This window comes from Aquarana catesbeiana, linkage group LG12 (assembly GCF_042186555.1).
Source record: "Aquarana catesbeiana isolate 2022-GZ linkage group LG12, ASM4218655v1, whole genome shotgun sequence".
Taxonomy (NCBI): domain Eukaryota; kingdom Metazoa; phylum Chordata; class Amphibia; order Anura; family Ranidae; genus Aquarana; species Aquarana catesbeiana.
Window position 1 is genome coordinate 86,794,680 of NC_133335.1, and position 25,252 is coordinate 86,819,931.

At 43.0% G+C, this 25,252-nt stretch overlaps 1 protein-coding gene across 2 annotated transcripts in view; it reads left to right on the plus strand.

Moving 5' to 3' along the window:
- CASKIN2 (CASK interacting protein 2) overlaps positions 1 to 25,252 on the plus strand; it is a 126,242-nt gene that overhangs the window by 76,594 nt on the left and 24,396 nt on the right. For both annotated transcript variants that reach the window (XM_073608176.1, XM_073608177.1), the window contains exons 4-9: positions 7,971 to 8,068; positions 8,195 to 8,340; positions 13,872 to 13,967; positions 14,189 to 14,319; positions 17,829 to 17,937; positions 18,026 to 18,134. In XM_073608176.1, coding sequence (XP_073464277.1) covers positions 7,971 to 8,068; positions 8,195 to 8,340; positions 13,872 to 13,967; positions 14,189 to 14,319; positions 17,829 to 17,937; positions 18,026 to 18,134 — 689 coding nt within the window. The remainder of the gene's footprint in view (positions 1 to 7,970; positions 8,069 to 8,194; positions 8,341 to 13,871; positions 13,968 to 14,188; positions 14,320 to 17,828; positions 17,938 to 18,025; positions 18,135 to 25,252) is intronic.

Sequence of the window (25,252 nt, forward strand, 5' to 3'; positions counted from 1 at the left end):
AAAAATGACATGCCAAATGTGGCATGTCAGGGGTCACCAGCACTTAAAGCGGAAGTTACATTTTTGGGTGGAACTCCGCTTTAAGTATTTTCTCCATTGCTAAACAACAAACAAACTTTATCTACAATTATCAAAGTTGGAATGGAACGGTCTCCATTATGGCATACCCCACTTTACGTACCCTCACTTTACGTACCCTCACTTTACGTACCCTCACTTTACGTACCCTCACTTTACGTACCCTCACTTTACGTACCCTCACTTTACGTACCTTCACTTTACGTACCCTCACTTTACGTACCCTCACTTTACGTACCCTCACTTTACGTGCACTCGCGAGTACAGACTCATTGGCATCTATGGGAAATCTTGGTCCACTTGACTGCTCATGAACCATAAGTGACAGGGACATCAAACTTGGGGAGCACCGAGAGGGGACCCAGGACTACAACATATCCAACTTTGGGGTTGGCCAGATTGCCTAGGTAATCCGTTTATGCCTGTAAATGACTATTGCAATGCACTATATGCATTCAGAAGTGAAAAAAGGTATTGCTTCACTTTAAGTACTTTTCGTTTTACATACATGCTCTGGTTCCATTGTGTACTTAAAAGTGGGGTATGCCTGCATAGTGTAATATAATTAGAGCGATCAAGTTCTCCAGAGATCTCGCACAAGTCTCGCATTACGAAATGAACCAATGAATGACAGACTGACAGAGATTGCGTTTTTATATATGTTACTTTTTTAACTTTTGCAACATCGATTTACCATTTGATTTTTCCATATGTTCAAGGTTTCAAAAGGCTAGCAATTTTAAATGTTTTTCAAAACTTCCACGGCACACCTGTAAATCTCACGCAGCACACAGTTTGAGAATCACTGTTATAAAGGGTATCTCCACCTTCACACCTAAAAAAACAAAACAAAAAAAAGAAAACACATTAGGACTCTCCTCAACAGCCTCCTCACTGCTGCCGTCCCCTGTGCATTCATCTGTCTTGGGTAACATCATCTGCCACCCACGGTTGCCGGTGTGAATCTCTGAACACTTGAAACATCTGTACACAGTCTTGGAAGCTGTGTAGAAGCATATTTTGCAAGGGCTCCTGGTCATTGGTTAGCGTGGTCATGTGACAGTGCTGACTTGTTTTGTCTCGGAAGAAAGAACAGACTCATTGTTTAGCACGGTCAAATAACCATGCTAGCCAATGACCAGGAGCCCTTGCAAAGATTATTCTTCTACGCATGGCGGATGATGTTACACAAGACCGATTAGTGCACAGGGGACGGCAGCCCAGGCGCCAGGATGCAATTTCTAGTTGCCATGGCAACCTGGTGCCTGGGATTTGTTGAGCCCTGATATAGGGTCCCACTTATGTGGAAGGGCCCATGCACATGGGCAGTTTGCTGCCTACAGTGTAAAAAACAGGTGTTTTTGGTGCACAAGAGATTCACATGTACAGCATACAGCCTACTGCCAGCAGCCTGCCAAGGTCAATGACAGGCTGGAATATGCGACAGCTGGATGCTGTCCTGAGCAGTTCTCTTGTTTAGAAAGATGCATTGAGGCATTCATATGCTTGGGGTATATGGCCCCAAACACGGGCACCTGTGCCTTCTAGTGCCCAAATGCTGTGAGTCCCAAACTGCCCATGTGCAGAAGTCCTAGATATGACAAGTGAATATTGTTGGAATATTCCTTTTTATGTTGAATACAATAGGATGAATCCCCTTTGAGAATGACAGTTGAATGGTGTAAAATACAGATGGGTGAATGTCCAGCAAACATTTCATATGTGAATAACAAAGTGTATCCTTCATAAATGGAGCCCTAAGAAAACAAAAACTGTGCAGTAGCTCAGTCTGCTCTGCAAGAACTATGGACAGGTTTTCTTGGCTATGAGAACACACAAAAAAAGATTGGTTTTCCTGCTCTCTTTTTACCTTTTCTTGTTCTGTGTATGTATCTGGTTCTAAATATGCTTCTTTACAGGCATCATATTCTAAATATGGCATCTTAAAGTCTATGGCAGGGCAAAATAAAATAGTACAAATTCAGTACATCTTTGCAATACATACACATTCCTCATTATCTCTTTAACCACTTGCCTACTGGGCACTTTTACCCCCTTTCTGCCCAGGCCAATTTTCATCTTTCAGCGCTGTCGGACATTGAATGACAATTGCGCGGTCATGCTACACTGTACTCATATGAAAGCTTTTTATCATTTTTTTCACACAAATAGAGCTTTCGGTGGTATTTACTCACCACTGGGTTTTTTTTATGTTTTACTAAATAAACAAAGAAAGACCGAAAAATTTTGAAAAAAAACACAAACTTTTTCAGTTTGTTTTTTAAAAATTTGCAAACCGGTGATTTTTTTCTCTTTCACTGATTTTGCGCTGATGAAGCTGCACTGATAGGCTGCTCTGATGGGCACTGATGAGGAGACACAGATGAGACAGCACTGGTAGGACTGACACTGATAGGTGACACTGATAGGTGGCACTGATTGGCAGCACCGGTGGGACTGCACTATTAAACAGGACACTGATGTTCAGTGCTCTTATTGTTAGTGTACATGTCCCTTTTACACAAGCTGGTTATCGGCTCTCTTCTCTCCTCACGCTGTCAGCCCGAGGAAAGGAGTGCTCATAACTGGCTTCTCTTTACCTCGGTGATCAGCTGTGATTGGACAAAGCTGATTATGTGGTAAAGAGCCGCTGATTGTCTTTTTACCTCAATATGTGATCAGTGGTGTCCGGAGGACACTGTGATTCCAGAGTGCTGCCCGCAGCGGGCGCGGTCACGGTAGGCCGTCGAATGACGGCCTCCCAGAACTGGAAAACATTCAGCTACAGCGTGCTCGGCAATTGGTTAAGATGCTGCATGCAAAGAAAAATGCCTGATGATCTGCAGGAAATCCAGTGTACTTCAAACTTTGGCAGGCCATAGATGATGCGATTTTCTTTCCTACAACCACAGGGTTGCAGGAAAGAAAATCGATTGATTTCCCCCTTCGACACAGTCAGTGTTGATGGGGAAATCCCTCCCACTGACCTATTGTGTTCTCCCGGTGGGGGGATGTGGAGAACCGTCCCGGCCAGAAGAACACCATGATTATTGGTAACTCCTATAGCCACTGGCAATAATCGCATTTAAAAATCTGACATGCTGGCTGTACCCAAGCTGATCGATGGATTGACTTGAGTACAATCAGCCTGCCCATAGATGCTCCAAATCTCGGCCAGTCCCTGCTGAACCTGCTGAGATTCTAACCATCTATTAGCCAGCCTTACTGTTTGACCTGAGAAGACATTGCCTTTGCTGCACTGAAATCCCAACCAGTGTTTTCAGCCTTGACTGCTATAGAACTCTGCCTACCCTGCATCCCATTCTGTCCCACTCCACTCCCCCCCCCCCCCCCCCCCAAAAAAATACAGCTGACTTGACTCCCAAGAACCTGCCACCACACTATGTGTAGAGGAAGGGTTTTTGGGAGATGTAGTTCTGGTGGCATGCCTACATCAATGGCTGCCCCTGCAAGAATTTTACAAACCTGGCGATGATGCCATGCGGAGCTTTAAACCTGGGACAGGCAAAAATAAAAATGAATGTGGAGACATGCTTTTGGGAGGGAGGTTTGTGGTAAAACTTGGTAATGTCTGGACATTGTATGCACTTTTAAAATCAAGTTGCTGACTGGTGAACTAAAATCTCCCAGTAAGGGGCCATGGAGCATTTGAACCTTTATGATAGGTTCACACTAAAAAGAGATCTACAATGGATTGCTTTTATCCACAAATAGAGCTTTCTTTTGGTGGTATTTGATCACCTCCTGCGGTTTTTATTTTTTGTGCTATAAACAAAAAAAGACTGACAATTTTGAAAAAAAAAGTTTTTTTACTTTCTGCTATAATAAATATCCAAAAAAAAAAAGTAAAAAACCAAATTTCTTCATTTTAGGCCAATATGTATTCTGCTACATATTTTTATTAAAAAAAATCCCAATAAGCGGATATTGATTAGTTTGCGAAAAAGTTATAGCGTCTACAAACTACGGAATAGAATTATGGACTTTTAGTCTTCTTTTTTTTTTTTTTTTTTTTTTTTTACACTGGTAATTGCGGCAATCTGCGATTTTTAGTGGGACTGATACACTGCAGCGGACAAATCTGACCCTAAGTGACACTTTTTTGGGACCAGTGACACCAATGGGTTAACACTAGGGGGCGATCAACGGGTTAAATGTGTTCCCTGGGAGGTGCTTTCTAACTGTGGGGGGAGTGTTACACTGGAGGAAAAGAGAGATTGTAATTTAGCTTAGCTGATACACGAGCTCCCTCTTTTCCTCCCTGACAGATCAGCGGTGTGCTTTGTTTACATCAGCACACCACTGCTCCATGTCTCTTCTGAACGATCGCTGCGGCCATTGCGGCTGCCGGACCCACTGATTGGCTCCCGCTGTGTCCAATCACAGCGGGAGCGGCGCGTGCATGCCCCCTAAACCGTGTACACGATATCACGCACAGGTACGTGATTTTGCGCACCTGCACAGCCCTGCTGCAGTAAATGTACGTGGGGCGGTTCGGAAGCAGTTAAGTTGGAAGCTGATTGGCTACCATGCACAGCTGCACCATATTTTGCACTCTCCAGTTTCAGTAAACCAAGCCCCGTGTTAGGCTAGGTTCAGACTAGCCCGCAGTGTGCATTCCAGTTGCCAGTGCGGGAATAGCATCATTACCCGCAGCCTAATCGCACTGCTCTTACAAGACGCGCGGGGCTGTCGTTCATTTTGGATGGCACCCCCCCCACGCATCTCAGACCGCAACGTGATTGTGGTCAAAAAGACCATCCGGTTTCCCTGTGGATGCGTTTTTAAAAGGTGCATGCACCTTCTTCTTCTTTTTTTTTTTTTTTTTCTGCGGTTCACACAGCAACCCATTCAAACAGGCAGCACAGCCCACACTAGTGTGAGCCAAGCCTTATAAACATCATGTTTAAATTTGCAACAAAGGAAACCTATTATGTTGGGTCAGTGTGCATCCACCCTGGCCCTCAGAAAATGTCAGCTGTACAAGAAATTGGACAGAACAGTCTTCAGACTCTGGTAATTCCAAGGGTTTGTTATGGCAGAAGCTGCCCATAGAGGGTTCCGTTTTTCTTTTGTTCAACCATTGGGTTGGGCAAAAGAACTGACCCTATTCTCCCATCCACACACTGAAGGTGGATTGGGGAATCACTCCCGCTGAGCTATTGTATTCTAACAGCGGGGAAACTTCTGCACCGTCAAATACACTGATCAGCAGTGGGGAAGCCCGCTGACAGCTGATGACTCATTGGTTGTTAAGGAAGTGGCGGCCGGCTTTCCAGCTCACTCCTTAGCAACCAGCTATACACGGTGTGTTATGGAGAAAGAACAAACAAATGCAAAACACAACACTTGTGTTTTTGGTGCAAGTCCATTCAAGTTCATGGTGTGGGTCCATTTTACATGCAAAACACAATCTGCTGCAGTAAAAAAAGTCCCTGACCCTGTCCAAAAACGCACCAGCTGAAATACGCATAGAGGTGAACGTGTACCATAGGAAACCATGTAAAATGTTTCTGCAAACTGCAAAATGCACTGAAAAACGCGTAAGTGTGAACCTAGGGTAAGTGTCTGAATTTGTTTTAATTTTTTACACTTTTTTCTTCATTTTCACCTGGAGATCCTGCCAGGAACACACTTTCTGTCCCATTATGACAACCATACTGTATCTAGGAAGAGCAGGGTTGTCACCTTAGGAAGGGAGTGGGAATACAGTATATAACCCCTCTCCCTCTCCATAACGTTGGGATATATGCTTTGTAGCCAACTGAGATAGCTGGGAACAATGCTAACTGAAAACTTTCCCCAGGAAGTTATTGGCACACATGAGTTTTAGCTGGATGAACAGGTTTTTTTTTTTTGGTTTTTTTTTAACGCTTGTCAAACAGATATATCAAAATGCTTTCCATGGTATTGTATGTTTAAAAGACCATAAGGAAGCAAATTAGAGAAAATGATTAGTGTCCATATACAATTTAAGTCCGAGTGAGGCTGTATGAATGTGTGCTGTTTATTAGGTGCCTTCATTTTACTGTTGATGCCATGAGGATGGAGGTCTGGTATCATGCAGTGAGAGTAGAAAACAGGGTGGATAAAAACCGATGATTTAAAAAAAAAAAAAAAATCTGATTTTTTTTAAAATTCAAATCTGATTTTTTTTTTTATTTTTATCAAATTTATTTTAATAAAATGCTTTTGGAGTAAAAGTCTATCTAAAGATAGTTTTCTATTTAAGATGCATTAACAATTTTGTTTATTCAGCGTGCAATGGAGCTTAGTTGTATAGCATGAGACTGTACATTTTTGGCAAACTCATTCAATGAATCCAAGCTCTGCAAGCTGAGATAACATGCACTGCATTGATGCATTCACACACTGTCTCAGTAACCATGAGATAAAACAAAGTTCAGGAATATTCCTTTATCCCATTGTTTGCCAAATCTATGTACACTACAAACTGTATTATTGTTTGAAGAGAAGTACATCTGTACCAGTCTCTAAGACCCCTTTCACACCGAGGGCGTTTTGCAGGCGCTATAGCGTTAAAAATAGCGCCTTCAATCCGCCCTCAAACAGCTGCAGCATTGTCTCCAGTGTGAAAGCCCGAGGGCTTTCACACCGGAGCGCTGCGCTGGCAGGACATCAGGAAAAGTCCTGTCAGCAGCTTCTTTGGAGCGGTGTGTTTACCACTCCTCCACCGCTGCACCCCATTGAAATCAATGGGGCAGCGCTGGGATACCGCCGGCAAAATGCCGCTATTGCGGGCGGTTTTAACCCTTTCTCGGCCGCTAGTGGGGGGGGTAAAAGCACCCCGCTAGCGGCCGAAATGCGCCGCAAATCCGACGGTAAAACGCCGCTATAAATTTTTTTTTTAAAAAAAGCAAATTTTTTTTCTCAGTTTAGGCCCATATGTATTCTTCTACAATTTTTTTGGTAAAAAAAATCGCAATAAGCATATATTGATTGGTTTGCGCAAAAGTTATTGCGTCTACAAAATAGGGGATAGATTTATAGCATTTTTATTATTATTTTTTTTTTACTAGTAATGGACACATCGGACACTTTTGACACATTTTTAGTACCATTGGCATTTATACAGTGATCAGTGCTATAAAAATGCACGTGTGTGTGTTTCTAACTGTAGGGGGAGGGGACTGACTTAGAGAAAATGACAGATCGTGATTCCTAGCTATTAGGAACACACGATCCGTCACTCTTCACAGAACAGGGATTTGTGTGTTTACACACACACGTCCCTGTTCTGCCTCTCGTGCCCGCGATCGCTCGTGGCCAGCGGTCATCACGACCATCGCCCATGAGCATCGGAACCCGTGCAGCGGGCGTGTGCCTGCTATCCCGATCCCGCAAGCCGACGTATAGCTACAACAGTTCGCGGGATTGTACCGACCTGCCGCAGTATAATGACGGCGGCTGGTTGGCAAGGGGTTAAAGAGCACCTGTCATTTCAGATCCATCAGGGCAGCGCCTGTTAGCGGGCAACCACTCACCTGCTACCGCCACGTTCTTCACCTTGTTGTGTCACTGCCGCATCACCAGCCTTCCCATTAAAGTGAATGGGACTGTCGGTGAGTCAACAGCGGGTCAGAGGAGGAGCCCCTGCAGGACAGAGATGACAGTTGCTCTTTAAAAATTATGATTTAAATCGAGTTGATTCAAATCAAGCCTTTTTACTAGTGATTTAAATCAAATCCACCCTGTTAGAAAATTAAGTTTTTTTTTTGGATGTACCTTCTAGAGATCTTTTCAATTGATTCTACGACTTTTATTAGTAATTTTAGCAAATATTGTGGTGTGTGTCATTTGCAAAAACCATGTAAAATGTTGCAGACTGTCTAAGACTTCTATATTGACAGGTTTTCGGCTCTGCACCACGCTGCCCTTAGTGGGAACTCTGAACTCCTGCTTCTACTGCTGGAAACACAGGCGGCTGTGGACATAAAGGATGGCAATGGTGAGTGTGTAATAGAGGTATATTATTATAAAGTAACATGTGAACACAAAATGAATTGGTATGTACTTAAAGCATGGGCATTGAGCTGAAAACCAAACCTGTCATCTGTGACTTTTATTTATGCAGGCATGCGTCCCTTGCACTATGCAGCTTGGCAAGGCCAGCCAGAGCCTGTACGGCTTCTTCTGCGAGCCGCTGCCAGTGTCAATGCGGCTTCCAATGATGGACAGATCCCGCTGCACTTAGCTGCACAGTATGGGCATTATGATGTGGTAAGTACCAGGGTATGTCTCTATTTAAAAGGCCATCATTTTGAATTTTCTGTAATCTTTGCCTATATGGTGTGGAAATGTAAAGGGTCTGTACTGCCAATCCCTATATTTTATACATGTACAGAAAAATGAGTATGTTCACATTTAAGAAAATACTTAGGTTCGGCTTGAACTTTTAAAGATAGAGCAGTTTAAAATTAATGGGATGTTTGTTTGCATCATAAAATCCTTTGGGAGCTTGGGAGCCTGGATCAAATATTTCTCAGGTTCGCATGTAGCCTTTTCCTTTTCCTTTCATTTTCCCCTTCCTTCCTTCCTTCCTTCCTTCCTTCCTTCCTTCCTTCCTTCCTTCCTTCCTTCCTTCCTTCCTCCCTCCCTCCCTTCCCTTCCCTTCCCTTCCCTTCCCTTCCCTTCCCTTCCCTTCCCTTCCCTTCCCTTCCCTTCCCTTCCCTTCCCTTCCCTTCCCTTCCCTTCCCTTCCCTTCCCTTCCCTTCCCTTCCCTTCCCTTCCTTCCTTCCTTCCTTCCTTCCTTCCTTCCTTCCCTCCTTCCTTCCCCCCTAGTGAGTTGTATATCTATCCCCGGACTAGTTCATTGAGACACCATACCAAAGGTCTGAGAGCAAATGAGCATATTGGAGTAGTTTTTCTTTATATCTTTTTGTCTTGTTCTACTGGATGGTAAAGCCCTATAGACTAAGGGGGTGGCTGCTGACCACACACCCTCCCTTACCTAATACCATGGGGGTTGGGGTGGAGGGGGGGTCAGGGTCATCAAGACGGTGACCTCCTCTTCTTCAATTGGAGATACGATTATGGGAACCTATGTAGTCTATACCTTTCTCTGATATAAGCCTACTTGTTCAAGCACACTTGAATACGCTATTGAATTGACTCTGCAAAAGTTTGTACTTGGTTTTGTACGTTTCTTAAAAATGACAGTATTAATTATTAGCAAAAAGAATCCTTTTCTTTGTGTCCATTGAGGGACACAGTCGTATATTTCTGGGTTATACTGCCATCCACAAGATGATTGGACAAGGGCAATCAATCTGTACGCCATCCCTGGATACCCATCCTCTTCCAAGTATGCCTGTGTTTGTAGCAAGCAGTACCAAGAGCATAATCATTAACACAAAGGGGTGGGACTTGTGTCCCTCATGGGTCTTCAAAAAAAATATGCAGTAAGTACAAAAAAAAATCTGGTTTTGTTTCTTGTTACTTGGGGGACACAGGATGTCCAGCGGAAGGGTGCGCAAATAGCAATAACAGCTAACAGGCCCAATAAATCTAAACTGGGAACTGCTTGCAGCCCAAGAGCCTTCCAAAGGACCAATGCCTGTATCTGATACTGGATGAGGCAGAACCCCCTTCCTGATAGGGGGGAAAACTGCCAACACAACTAGAGGCAAGGCACAGAGGATCAAGCTGGTGCAACCAAAAGTAATGATTCACAACCATAGAGAAATGGCAACGCAGAAGGAGGCACCACATCACATATACCATTAGAGAGACTGGAAAACCTGAACCCACAGAGTGGTGGAATTAACAAAAAATTCCTGTGAGGGAGGGAATAAAACCAGAAAAGAAACATAGTACTTAAGGAAAGGGGATCCCTGGTAAAAATATGGGACCCTTGCAAGGGCTAGACTATCCTGTATAAAACCCCATACACACTATTAGATTTTCTGCAGATTTTTGTCTTCTGATTTACCAAAACCATATAATATGAGGTCAAACCTTAAGAGTTTCAATTTGTATGCAATCAGGCAGGCCCTTGAATTACATGGTTTTGGTAAATCTGAAGGAAAAAATCTGCAAAAAATCTATTAGTGTGTATGGGGTCTAAAGATAGACCAAACAAAATTTGTCTGGTTCAACAGGAACTGTCCGAATTTCAATCAGTGTGTGGCTGTCCCTGTTCAACTGAAGTTGATCATTAGATCAACTTCTGTCAAACTAACAAGTTGGAGAATTTTTTGTCGATGCTGCAGCTGTCAGAATACAATGTTCTGGCGGTGGGGCTGGGGATTTCTCTATCCACCTCATTTGAATGGATGGGGGAATCTGTTCATTTTTTTTTTTTTTCCAGCCTCTTCTCACCTAAGTCCATAAGGGTTGAGAAATGCAAAGTCATTTTCTTTAGAGACTGTCAAAACCGTCACCTCGAAAAGCAAAACTAGTCATAAGTACCTGAAATAGACTAGAACTGCAGCCTGTGAAGGGTGTAAAAATTACTCCTAGGTTGAGTAACCCAGGATTTGATCCCAAGAGGTCAGCAAGAGATCGCCTTTAAAGGGCTCAGCATGAGAGACTGAGACCAATGGTACCATCCACAATCGGAACCAGACTACCTATCCTGATGCAGGATGGGCTCCAGTTCCTTCTAGATGGTAAAGACACAGCGGTACATAGATGGTGTCCAGTGGTGTCAGAATGAGGAGACCTGACCAGATGAGGGTCTCCCAATATAGAAGAAGCTGGGTGAAAATACAGACTGTAGCCCAAGAGACAATTAATCTCCAATGAGAGGAAACCCTTGAAGATAGAGAGAACAGACCTTGTCAGGCATCTGATGAGGGGGAAGTTGAATAATCAGGCCAGGAACTACCTGATCATTCAAGGTAGACACACAGGTCTGAAACTAGATCTGAAAAAACTAAGCAAAAGCCTCAGGTTGACCGAGAGGAGATGAGAGGGTGCCTCTAAAATGGCCGGCCCTTCAACAGTCGATGCACGCAGTAGACGTGTCCAGATTCTCTAAGGCTGTTTCTTAGGCAGCCTGCAAGACTGGAAGCAAGAAGCCTTCTAAGCCTTTGAAGAACCTTTCGGTCTGAAGGTGCCCCCCCCACATTTCCAAGTGGAGAGATTGTTGCTAATCCTAATCTACACTTCCAGAACATCTGCTCCCTGTCTGATGACACAGGGTTTGAGGGCAACCTTGCTGGGGACCCCTCCACCACAGCACTATGCTGATAAATGTTGTCTACAAGTCAATACAGCCAACGCTGCATTGGTTTTGTGGGCACTGACAGCTCATCACCCATGGAGGTAAAGTTGTTGTAAAAGCAGGTTTTTTATCTTAATGTTAGGGGAAGCTACCCCCCTAACACTAGCCACACCTATATGAGGAAATGGTCCCTTAGTCTAAAAAAACCTACTTGTTAGAATAGGGGAACATTTGGGAATACACATCTAAATCTTCATGCTGTGTGGCACAGAAAGAGACTGCTTTCAAGATTCTTCTTTTCTGGTATAGGACCCCAGACGTCTTACAAGCACAAAGTCCAGAGGTATCTAAGCAGTGCTGGAGATGCAATAACGCTTTATGTCAGGGGTGTCCAATCTTTTTTCCAAGAGGGCCAGATTTGATGAATAGAACATGCTTGAGGGCCGACCATTTTGCCTGACATTCTTAAACCATTAAAATTTGGTCTAAGTGTGTCCATCCGAGCACTAATACACGGCCCAACAAGAATTCTCTTGCCTTTGTGCTGTGTGTGGTGAATAGATGAGCTTGGGCGTGTTATTTGGATATACCGGATTTAATCTGCTTATAACACGCACCTTCACTTTAAAAATGAAGTTTCAGGAAAAAAATCTTAAATTTTAAATAAAGAACTGTGAAGCAAAATAAGGGTCAGTGCCCATCAATGCAGCCTAATCAGTGCCCATCTGCGGCCCCCACTCCATTGCCATGAATGTGGCCCCCACTGTATTGACATGAATGCAGCCCCCACCGTATTGACATGAATGCAGCCCCCACCACATTAACATGAATGCAGCCCCCACCACATTAACATGAATGCAGCCCCCACCACATTAACATGAATGCAGCCCCCACCACATTAACATGAATGCAGCCCCCACCGTATTGACATGAATGCAGCCCCCACCGTATTGACATGAATGCAGCCCCCACCACATTCACATGAATGCAGCCCCCACCGTATTGACATGAATGCAGCCCCCACCGTATTGACATGAATGCAGCCCCCACCGTATTGACATGAATGCAGCCCCCACCGTATTGACATGAATGCAGCCCCCACCGTATTGACATGAATGCAGCCCCCACCGTATTGACATGAATGCAGCCCCCACCGTATTGACATGAATGCAGCCCCCACCACATTCACATGAATGCAGCCCCCACCACATTCACATGAATGCAGCCCCCACCACATTCACATGAATGCAGCCCCCACCACATTCACATGAATGCAGCCCCCACCACATTCACATGAATGCAGCCCCCACCACATTCACATGAATGCAGCCCCCACCACATTCACATGAATGCAGCCCCCACATTGACATGAATGCAGCCCCCACCACATTGACATAAATACGGCAGCCCCCACCACATTGACATGAATGCAGACTCACCATTGCTGTCAGTGCAGCCTGATTCATGTCCATCTGCAGCCTTGGAGGAGACAGGGAGGGGGCGGGACGAGCGCCAACAGATATACAGGAGAAATTCCTGTTTACACGGCGGCCTCTTTAATTGAAAGTCCCGCCTCCTATGATGGACAAAACAATTGTCCAATGGCAGCGCAGGAGACGGGACTTCCTTTTACACAGGACGCCGTGTAAACAGGAAATTCTCCTGTATCCTGTACGGCGCTTGTCCCGCCCCCTCCAAGGCAGCCAGCATATCTATCTTTTATGGCCCCCGGCGCTCGGGGATTCGTTGGGGGCCACAAAAGATATATATGTCAAAATTACCAGGCGGGCCGTCCGAAACCGGACCGCGGGCCGCGATTGGCCCGCGGGCCGGACTTTGGACATGCCTGCTTTATGTACTAGTTATAATATCTTCTGGGAATGTGCCCTCATCATCTCTTTTTGGGTTTAAATCCTAACTCTTATACAAACTTTATTGATTGTCCCTGTTCCCCTAAATCCTATACACTACCTGTTATGGCTTCCCTTCCCAGGTATCTCCAAGGCTGCTATGAGGTTAATGTCTTTTGTATTGCTTGCAACAAAACGGGTTATACCTCGTTGTTGGCTATCAACTTCGCCCCCTACTTTTTTACAATTTATGTCTACTTTAGCTGACATACGTAGGATGGAATGCCTGACTGCATTGATAGATGGCTCATTGCCAAAATTTACAAAAATTTGGGAAGCTTTGGATAAATCTGACTATTGTCTAGAGGTAATACTCCCAGACTCCTAGATAAATGCTCATTATACATGGTGTATCTCAGCTTCAGATGCTACGTAATCTATATCTTATTATCCATGGTGCTAGTTCTATCGTTTTCTCTCTCTCTTTTTTTTTTTTTTTTTTATTGTTTTCTATACTAATGCTCAGATCCCTGCCTCTTTACCAGTTGCTTCAGGCTAATCTTGCACAATATAAATCTATATAGCATTTATTATAGTGATGTAAAAATGTTTTTTCACGATGTCAGTAATATGGGTCAGTCACAAGTGCATGTGTCTCCAGGGAATAAAAGTACATACCATGTAGTTGGGCCATTTGTAAATAATGATTTCATACTTTTTTTTTCCTCCACCAGTCTGAAACCCTTTTGCAGCACCAGTCTAATCCATGCCATGTCAACAAATCCAAGAAAACCCCTCTAGACCTGGCTTGTGAATTTGGAAGAGTGAAGGTAAGCAGGAATGCAAATGTTTCCTCTCACATTCTTCCTTCATTGTGTGAAATATTGTAGTCTGAAATGTAGATAATTACTTCCATTTATTTAATATACTATGCAGTGTTTTTTTTTTTTTTTTTTTTTTTTATATATTCTGCATATACTGTATATTCTGATTCTTGCTTTTATGTATTCTTTCCAACATATGATGTTTTCTGTCTTGTTTCTGTCATTAGGTGGTGCAATTGCTGCTGAACAGTCACCTGTGTGTGTCTCTTCTGGAAGGGGTAACTAAAGATCCTACAGATCCCAATTTTACCACACCTTTACACTTGGCTGCCAAAAATGGTCACAAAGAGGTCATCAGGTAGGTTGGAGAAGCTTTTGCTTAGGAGCACGTAAAGTATACTACTGTACTGTGCAAGAGTTTTAGGCTGGTGTGAAAAAAAGCTGTAAATTAAAGAAAATGTAAACGTAAACGCAACATTTTCATATTCCCAATATTTGCCTGCTGTACCATGTACTTGTATGAAAACATATCCTGTTCTCTTTGTATTGCTTTCTTTGTGTGAAATCCCTGGTGTATCTGCCAGTCCTTCCGCTTTCCTATTAAACACTGACCACACTAGGCAGGCGAACACGCCAGTGGTCAGTTCTCTAGCTGTGCTGGGAACTCTGTGTACTCTCCTCCAATGATCAGACGTGTCAAACACTTTTGTAAAATCCAAGTATATTACGTCCACAGCCACCCCTCTGTCCAAGGTTTTACTTACCTCCTTATATAAAGAAATCCGATTTGCTTGACAGCTTCTGTCTTTAACCACTTCCCGACCGCCGCACGTATATATACGTCCTAAGTTTGAACGGGGATATCGTTGTTATGGCAGCAGCTAGCTGCCATAACCCCGGTATCCCCGTTTTCGTGCGGCGGCCGGCTTTCAGATAAAAGTGGTCCCTGCGGCGGATTTGCCGCGAGATCACTTTTATCGGTGGCGGGAGAGGGCCCCCCCCCCCTCCCGCCGCGATCCCGTGCCCTCCGCCGCTTACCGGAGCCGTCGGTAGCGGCGGAGGCGATCGCGTCCTTCTGCCTGGTGTGTCTGGAGACAAGTGAGGCCAAGATGGCGCTCACTCGTCTCCAAGATACTGCTGGGCGGAAGCGACGTCAAAACGTCACTTCTGTCCACGCCTCTTAAAGGCATATTTTTTCAAATGTCATTTTTCTAAATGACTTTTTTTTTTTTTTTTTTATTGCATTTTAGTGTAAATATGAGATCTGAGGTCTTTTTGACCCCAGATCTCATATTTAAGAGGTCCTGCCATGCTTTTTTCTATTACAAGGGATGTTTACATTCCTTGTAATAGGAATAAAAGTGACACAATTTTTTTTTTTTTTAAACAGTGTAAAAATAAATAAAATATTTTAAAATAAATAATAAAAATAAAAAAAAAAATTTTTAAAACCCCCCTGTCCTGACGAGCTCGCGCACAGAAGCGAACGCATACGCGAGTAGCGCCCGCATATGAAAACGGTGGTCAAACCACACATGTGAGGTATCACAGCGACCGGTAGAGCGAGCGCAATAATTCTAGCCCTAGACCTCCTCTGTAGCGCAAAATATGCAACCTGTAGAATTTTTTAAACATCGCCTATGGAGATTTTTGAGGGTAAAAGTTTGACGCCATTCCACGAGCGGGCGCAATTTTCAAGCATGACATGTTGGGTATCAATTTACTTGGCGTAACATTATATTTCACAATATAAAAAAAAATTGGGATAACTTTACTGTTGTTTTATTTTTTTATTCAAAAAAGTGAATTTTTTCCAAAAAAAGTGCACTTATAAGACCGCTGCGCAAATACGGTGCAAAAAAAAGTATTGCAATGACCGCCATTGTATTCTCTAGGGTGTTAGAAGAAAAACCATATATAATGTTTGGGGGTTCTAAGTAATTTTCTAGCAGAAAAACCTGTTTTAAACATGTAAACACCTAAAATCCAAAACGAGGCTAGTCCTTAAGTGGTTAATGAATCCAATACTGTCTGTTACTTAATATATTTTTTTTTCCAGCAACAACTCATCCATGTGGTCTTTTATCAAACTATCCAGTATCTTCCCAACTACGCCCTACGCCAATCCAGTGGTAACATTCCAGTCATTAATGAGTCCCTAAAAATTATAAACAGTGGCTTTGAAATGACAGAGGTCATTTCTTTTGGGATCATCCATCAATCAATCTGGGATGATGGATAAAGTATCTGCCTGTGTTTGCCAGTGTTTGCCAGCATTGAGGACACTATTGATCCCGATGACCAAATCTCCAACTCCCATTTGCAGAAATGCAACCCCAAACTTGTAAGGAACCTCCACCATGCTTCACTGTTGCCTGCAGACACTCATTATTGTACCGCTCTCCAACCCTTCAATGAATAAACTGACTCCTGCTACAGCCAAATATTTAAATTTTGACTCATCAGTCCAGAGCACCTGCTGCCATTTTTCTGCACCCCAGTTTCTATGTTTTCATGCATAGTTGAGTCTCTTAGCCTTGTTTCTATGTTGGAGGTATGGCTTTTTGGCCACAATTTTTCCATGAAAGCCACTTCTGGCCAGACTTCTCTGGAAAGTAGATGGGTGTACCTGGGTCCCAGTGGGTTCCCCCAGTTCTGTGCTAATGGCACTGCTGGACATCATTTGATGTTGAAGGGAAGCAAGCATGATGTGTCTTTCTTCTGCTGCATTTAGTTTCCTTGGCCGACCACTGCGTCTATGGTCCTCAATGTTGCCCGATCAACGGTGTCCTCAATACTAAGAAATAAAGGCAGATACTTATTCATCATGTCATACCATCAGGGAGGTGTGTGATTGTCCCCAAAGTTATTCTGCAGCAGGATAACAACCCCAATGTCATTAAGAACCATCTTCAGTGTAAATAAGAACAAGGAGTCCTGGAAGTGATGGTTTGGCACACACAGAGCCCTGATCTCAGCATCATGGAGTCTGTCTGGGATTGCATGAAGAGACAAAAGGATTTGAGGCATCCTGCATCCACAGAAGATCTGTAGTTAGTTCTCCAAGATGTCTGGAACAACCTACCTGCCGAGATTTTTTTAAAAAAACCAATGTGCAAGTATACCTAGAAGAATCAATGCTGGTTTTAAGGCAAAGGTGGTCACACCAAATATTGATTTAGATTTTTCTTCAGTTCGCTCTTTTCATTTTCTAAATTGATAAAAGTAAACTATTGAAATAAATATTTTTGAAAGGATTCTTACTTTACAGCATTTCTTCACACCACACCTGCCTAAAACTTTTGCACAGTAGTGTAAATGTAAAGCTAATCACTAAAATTACATATAGGCTTTAACATCTTAAAGCCAGTGTCAGTATTTTTAATTATGATTTTTTTCTTTTTTGAGAAATACTTCCTGAAGATTCCTATGGAGGCGCTTCCTGTTATAGGTTGACAATGCTCTGTACCTGTCTTCCAATTGATCTCCTGTATTGTCACCCTATAATAGTAGAGGCTACAAATGATAATGCTCTCATTGCGTAAGCATGTTCTAAGTTAGTAGACATAAATAAATAAACCTGTCCTGAGAAGTGTTATGCAGCCATTGCTGTGGTGATTCTAGATAGGAAGTAGCTGCAACTAGTCTGCAGGAGATCAGTAGGGTGAGTATGTAACAAAGGATGAAAAAAAGTTAAAAGAATTTTACTAGCAGTAGTATATGATACACAGCACTTAAGCAAATGAAATGTCCTTCAATGAGGGATATACATTAATCAAAATACCTGACCAGATTGCTGCATGCTTGTAATGAAATAAAGTATTTTAGGAACAGTAAACATTTTACTGACTGAAAGCTTTTCTACAGGCTACTCCTTCAAGCTGGTATTGAGATTAACAGGGTGACAAAAATGGGCACCGCTTTGCATGAAGCATCTCTTTGTGGAAAGACTGAGATTGTGAAGTTGCTAATAGAGGTAAGGAGGTGAACAGGTAAATGGCAGAGATACTAGCTATTGGTTAGATTACAAGTAGGAGTAAGCCATCTCTGTTCTTTTCTCCTAGAACGGCATAGATGTAAATGTTCGCAACACTTACAATCAGACCGCCCTGGATATCGTCAACCAGTTCACCACAACCCATGCCAGCACCGACATCAAACAACTTCTAAGAGGTACTTTTATACACTGTGGGTAGGTGACTGAAATCCACAGTCGCACTCGTTAAATGCAGTGCTTTAAGTGTGTCACGGTTCCATACAGCTGCAGTAGAAAGCCCAGTTTCCCATTACCATCCTATAGGGATTCAGCACCCCATTCTGATGAGCCCACGGCCACAACTGCGGCTGGAGAGAACTTTCTGCTGCTGCTGTTAAATATGTGCAAAGAGGTTTGATGAAACTAGTGCAACCCTAAAATACACTTGTACCTTTAACACCGTTTAATATAAAAAAAAATTGTATGTGTTTTTTACATTTATAGGTTCCTAATTTTTTTTTTTTTTCCAGTTCACTTGAAATCTTTATCTTATAAAAAAAAAAAAATGGTGTATTGGGTAGGTAGGGTTAAAACACCTTCATACTACTATCCAGGGCTATCTCATTTAGAGAGATTTTCCCTAATTTGTTGTCATGGTAATCAAGTGTGGGATAAGTTGCACCAGAGACTCTGCACACTGTCTGTGGGAAACCACACCCACACAGCTGTCAAATTGGGAGCAGCAGCTGTGTCCAGGCAGCTGCTTCATCCCTATTCCTGTGAATGGGACTGCCTGCATGGGAATGTATGGAATACTTCTGCATCCCTGTGCAGGCAAACCTAGATCTTGCACAGGCATACGTTTAAGTACACCTGTGTTATTGAGACCTTAACCACTTCAGCCCCGGAAGGATTTACCCCCTTCCTGACCAGAGCACTTTTTACAATTTGGCACTGCGTCGCTTTAACTGCTAATTGCGCGGTCATGCAATGCTGTACCCAAACGAAATTTGCGTCCTTCTGATCCCACAAATAGAGCTTTCTTTTGATGGTATTTGATCACCGCTGCCGTTTTTATTTTTTGCGCTATAAACGGAAAAAGACAGAAAATTTTGAAAAAAATGATATTTTATACTTTTTGTTATAAAAAAATCCAATAAACTCAATTTTAGTCATACATTTAGTCCAAAATGTATTCAGCCACATGTCTTTGGTAAAAAAAATGTCAATAAGCGTATTATTATTGGTTTGCGCAAACGTTATAGCGTCTACAAACTAGGGTACATTTTCTGGAATTTACACAGCTTTTAGTTTATGACTGCCTATGTCATTTCTTGAGGTGCTAAAATGGCAGGGCAGTACAAACCCCCCCCAAATGACCCCATTTTGGAAAGTAGACACCCCAAGGAAATTGCTGAGAGGCATGTTGAGCCCATTGAATATTATTTTTTTTTGTCCCAAGTGATTGAATAATGACAAAAAAAAAAAAAAATTACAAAAAGTTGTCACTAAATGGTATATTGCTCACACAGGCCATGGGCATATGTGGAATTATACCCCAAAATACATTCTGCTGCTTCTCCTGAGTACGGGGATACCACATGTGTGGGACTTTTTGGGAGCCTAGCTGCGTACGGGGCCCCGAAAACCAATCACCGCCTTCAGGATTTCTAAGGCCGTAAATTTTTGATTTCACTCCTCACTACCTATCACAGTTTCGAAGGCCATGGAAGATAGCACAAACCCCCCCCCAAATGACCCCATTTTGGAAAGACACCCCAAGCTATTTGCTGAGAGGCATATTGAGTATTTTGCAGCTCTCATTTGTTTTTGAAAATGAAGAAAAAAATATATTTTTCTTTTCTATTTTCTTTTTTCAATTTTCAAAACTTTGTGACAAAAAGCGAGGTCTACAAAATACTGCAAAATACTCACTATACCTCTCAGCAAATAGCTTGGGGTGTCTACTTTCCAAAATGGGGTCATTTGGGGGGGTTTGTGCCACCTGGGCATTCCATGGCCTCCGAAACTGTGATAGGCAGTGAAGCGTGAAATCAGAAATTTACGCCCTTAGAAACCCTGAAAGCTGTGCTTGGTTTTCGGGGTCCCGTACGCGGCTAGGCTCCCAAAAAGTCTCACACATGTGGTATCCCCGTACTCAGGAGAAGCAACAGAATGTATTTTGGAGTGTAATTTCACATATTCCCATGGCATGTTTGAGCAATATATCATTTAGTGACAACTTTGTGCAAAAAAAAAAAAATTGTCTTTTTTCCCGCAACTTGTGTCACAATATAAAATATTCCATGGACTCGACATGCCTCCCAGCAAATAGCTTGGGGTGTCTACTTTCCAAAATGGGGTCATTTGGGGGGGTTTTGAACTGTCCTGGCATTTTATGCACAACATTTAAAAGATTATGTCACACATCACCCACTCTTCTAACCACTTGAAGACTAAGCCCTTTCTGACATTATTTGTTTACATGAAAAAATATATTTTTTTTTGCAAGAAAATTACTTTGAACCCCCAAACCATTATATATTTTTTTAAAGCAAACGCCCTACAGATTAAAATGGTGGGTGTTTCATTTTTTTTTCACACAGTATTTGCGCAGCGATTTTTCAAACGCATTTTTTGGGGAAAAAACGCACTCTTTTAATTTGAATGCACTAAAACACACTATATTGCCCAAATGTTTGATGAAATAAAAAAGATGATCTTAGGCCGAGTACATGGATACCAAACATGACATTCTTTAAAATTGCGCACAAACGTGCAGTGACGACAAACTACATACATTTTTAAAAGCCTGTAAAAGCCTTTACAGGTTACCACTTTAGATTTACAGGGAGTCTACTGCTAAAATTACTGCCCTCGATCTGACCTTCATGGTGATACCTCACATGCATGGTGCAATTGCTGTTTACATTTGACGCCAGACCAACGCTTGCGTTCGCCTTTGCGCGAGAGCAGGGGGGGACAGGGGTGCTTTTTTTTTTTTTTTTTTTCTTTATTATTTTTTTTGCTTTTTTATCTTATTTTTAAACTGTTCCTTTCATTTTTATTTTTTTTTATCATTTTTATTGTTATGTCAGGGAATGTAAATATCCCCTTTGACAGCAATAGGTAGTGACAGGTACTCTTTTTTGAAAAAAATGGGGGTTATTAAACCCTAGATCTCTCCTCTGCCCTCAAAGCATCTGACCACACCAAGATCAGTGTGATGAAATGCTTTCCCAATTTCCCAATGGCGCTGTTTACATCTGGCGAAATCTAAGTCAGGAAATGCTCGTAGCTTCCAGTTTCTTAGGCCATAGAGATGATTGGAGCCATTCTGGTCTCTGATCAGCTCTATGGTCAGCTGGCCGAATCACCGGCTGCATTCTCAGGTTCCCTGTTGGGACAGGAGAGCCAGACAAAAACATGGAAGACGGTGGGAGGGGGGGACATTCCCTCCCACTGCTTGTAAAAGCAGTCTAGAGGCTAATTAGCCGCTAGGATTGCTTTTACATGAAAGCCGACCACTGGCTGAAAAGAATGATACCTAAACCTGCAGGCATCATTTTGGTATAACCACTCAAAGACCAACAACATACCAGTACATTGCTGGTCCTTGTTGGGCATATATTGCATTCTTTTTTTTTTTTTTTTTTTTCATGCAGCCTGTGGGCTGAACGAAAAAAAGAGATTGATTGGTGGGTATGCCCACCCACTTCTAATGATGGGCATACATGCACCATTTATATATGCCGAAGCATGGGGGCATCCGCCCCAAAAATTAGGAGCAAATGGCTCCTCCGCCCCTGCTGCCACCATGCTTCGGCATATATCACCTCCGACAGCGCTGGAGTCACGGCTTTATGTATCATGGGAGCAAACGCTGTTGCTGTCAAGATAAAAAATAAATCCACGCTGCAGCTGAATGGCGTACCTGAAGACAAAAAAATGGTTAACAATAAAACACAGTAAACAGTAAAGTATAAAAAATTGCATACCTGAAAAGCAAACATGATAAAACATAACAATAAAACATTGCAGAATAGAATACAGTAAAAAAAGAGCAGAACAATAGAGAGAGAATAGAGAGAGAGAGAACAATAAAACAACAACTATTTTTGTTTTTTTATTTTATATATTTTTTTGTGTTTTTTTTTTTTTTTTTTTTTTTTTTTTACACTTTTTTTGTAACTGTAACTTTTATAACCTTAACCGGTTCCAGGTTCGGGTCTCTCAAAATGCGATGGAATCTTGGGAGACCCTGTGAAAGTGTGCCTAGTCTGTGCAATGCTGTTCCCTACGCTAATACTCAACTAGTGTATGGTAGCGTTCAAAACATTCACCAATGCAAAGACCAGGATTGTCAGGACAGGAGGGACAATAATAGCGGGTGTCACGCCTTTATCCGCGCTTTCTGCAGACACAACATCTTTTTTGGGGGGGGGGGGGGGGGGGGGGTTCGTTGGGTAGGGGTACTCGGGAGGACATAAAGAAAATGCCTCTCATGCAGCCGACTGCATTTGGTTGGGGATGTGAATGCGGGAAGTACGGGTGCTGCAGAAGTGGTGGGTTCCCAATTAGGATTGGCGAATGCAGCAGGAAGGGCATTATAGGCACGACGGGCCTGTGTTTGTCTTCTTCTTGGTGGCAGCAGGACACTACTTGTGCTTGCCACCTCACCAGCTTGAACTGCGCTTATGGGACTCGCCACGTCACCAAGTGTTACTGCAGTGCTGGTTTGACTATGACCAGGGTGTACTAGGCCGCTGGTGCTTGCCAGTTCACCAAAACGCTACCAGAAAAACTGTTAGCGATCGCAGGGATCAGGCCTGACTCTGTGAACGCTGCAGTTATGCTTTTAGTGTTTTGTAAGTGACAGTGATCGATCGATACTGCACTTGGGTGGGCTGGGCCGGGCGGAGGGGCAAAACGCAGGTGCTAGCAGTTATCTGGGCTGATCCTGCTAACACTGCGTTTTTGGGAACCCTAAACTGCTGGGGACACTAGTATAGATCTGATCGGATCAGACATTGATCCGTTCAGATACTATACCACTAAGGGTGGTGTATGCTGCGTGCGTGGGTGATAGCGGTACTGACGCTAACCTGACGCTGCCTGGGGTGACAGACCCTATCTGACCCTAAAACCTAACTTATATCACCGACGGGCTATCAGGGGGCTAAACGTTTATTGGGTAATAAACGTGGGTGCCCTGAAACTATAAAAAATAAACTAACTAACCAGCGTCACCTGTAACAGTTATACGGTGATCACTGGTGAAAGGATTAACTGGGGGGCAATCAAGCGGAAAAATCGAGGAAAGCTGGAAGCCGCACACTGTCAGATCACGTACCAGGTGAAGAATTGCCATTCTGCCATAGTATGGTTAAAAGAATTGCAAAGATCGCAAAGATTTTATTCCCTAGGGTCTCTGCTAAAAAAAAAAAAAATGCAACAAAAAAAACAACAGTCATGGCATGTGAACAGCTCTCCCCCTTAGCCTTTAGGTGGGCGGCTGGTGGGGCCCGTGTGGAAGAGGCCCATAAGCAGCTACAGAGTTCAGGGATGGCCTAATTTTATAGCCATTGTCAGTGCTGTAATAGTTTCACTGACAATTGGTCATGCAACACTGTACCCAAATAATTATTTTATATCCAGTCTTTAGATGGTTAGAACTTTCTTTCTAGGAACCACCAGGTTTTTTGACTGAATGAAGAAAATAAGTCCAAAGATTTTAAAATACTTTTTCTTACTTTCTGGTATATAATATGAAAATGCCAGCACAGTTTGAAAAACCTCCAAATGATCCCTTTAAGCAAAGTAGGCATCTCAATTTATACAGTTTTTTTGGAAATTGGGAAACCTGCTGCTATTGAGGTGATTAAAACAAAGGACATGATAATGGTGCACTAGGTACAGCACACCATTAATGTACAGGTCATAAAAAGAGGGATTTATTGTACAAAATAACAGATTCCTCCACTGTATTCTGACAGTGTCTGTCTAGTGCCCCATTATGAATTATGAATGCAATGTCTAGGGGGGGATGTTTCCTGTGTATACCTCATTTGTGTAGATGGAGGACCCCCCCCACCCCACCCCTGCTGGGACATTGAATCCATACAGGGACAGATTACATAGACATGGACAGAATACACCGATCAGCGGGTGCAGCCATTTGGCTGCCGATTGATAGTCTCACGCTGATCTAAATTCAGCTGGTCTCTGCTGAATCAGCCGAATTCCATGTGTGGTCAGCTTAAGGTCCCATAGGGTTCAGGGTCAACTTTGGTAGCAGAGAAGACTGTGCAGTAAGAGTGGGACATCTGTTAAAGGATAGCTCATGCGACTTAAAATATGAAATATAATTAATATTACCTTAAAGTGTTACTAAACCAACATCAGTGAAATAAGTCAGTATTTGCAGTAAAGCATGCTTGTTATAGTCACTGTAGAACCTAAGAGGTTAATCCTGCGCATTATGTAAAAAGGCTGTTTGATCATGTCTTCGCTGATCCTCCCCATCCTCCACTGTCCCCAATTCATCTCCTCATAGTCCAGAGACTTGGGGGCACTCTGCACATGCTCAGTTTGGTGTGTATTGCTTGAGTTTTTTTTTTTAATTGGGAGGGTGCATGTGATCAGCACAGGGCCAATCAACACTGTCCATGCAGAGGGTCAGCCTCATAGGTTTGTCAGAGTAGAATGAAAACTCCTCCTATAAGCTTTAACCAGATACTGATAGAAGTCACAAGACTGCTCTAGCTACTGATGAGAAAAGGTATTTAGAAGTTTATATTTACTAAAATAATTGCATTTCCATGTGTACTGTGGGAGATCAGATCTAGTGAATGCAGGGTCCCGAACTCTTAAAGCGGAGTTCCACTCAAAAGTCGAACTTTGGCTTAACTGTCCCCCCCTCCTCCGGGGCCACATTTGCACCTTTCATGGGGGAGGGGGGAACAGGTACCTGTTTTTGACAGGTACCGTTCCCCACTTCCGGAGACGGGGCCGTGGCCTCGTGTCTCGGAAGTTCCATCCTTCCTCCACTGCTGGACCAATTAGCGCAGCGCAGTAGGGAACTGGCTGTGAAGCTGAGAGGCTTCACTGCTGGGTCCCCTTACCACAAATGGCGGTGGCTGCACCCGACAGCTGATCTGATGATCGGCTGGGGTACCGACATTGCGGGCTCCCTGGACAGGTCCATATATTAAAAGTCAGCAGCTGCAGTAATTGTAGCTGCTGACTTTTTATTTTTGTGGGGGGAGGGTTGGACCTCCTCTGTAAATACTACACATATGCTAATACAATAAAT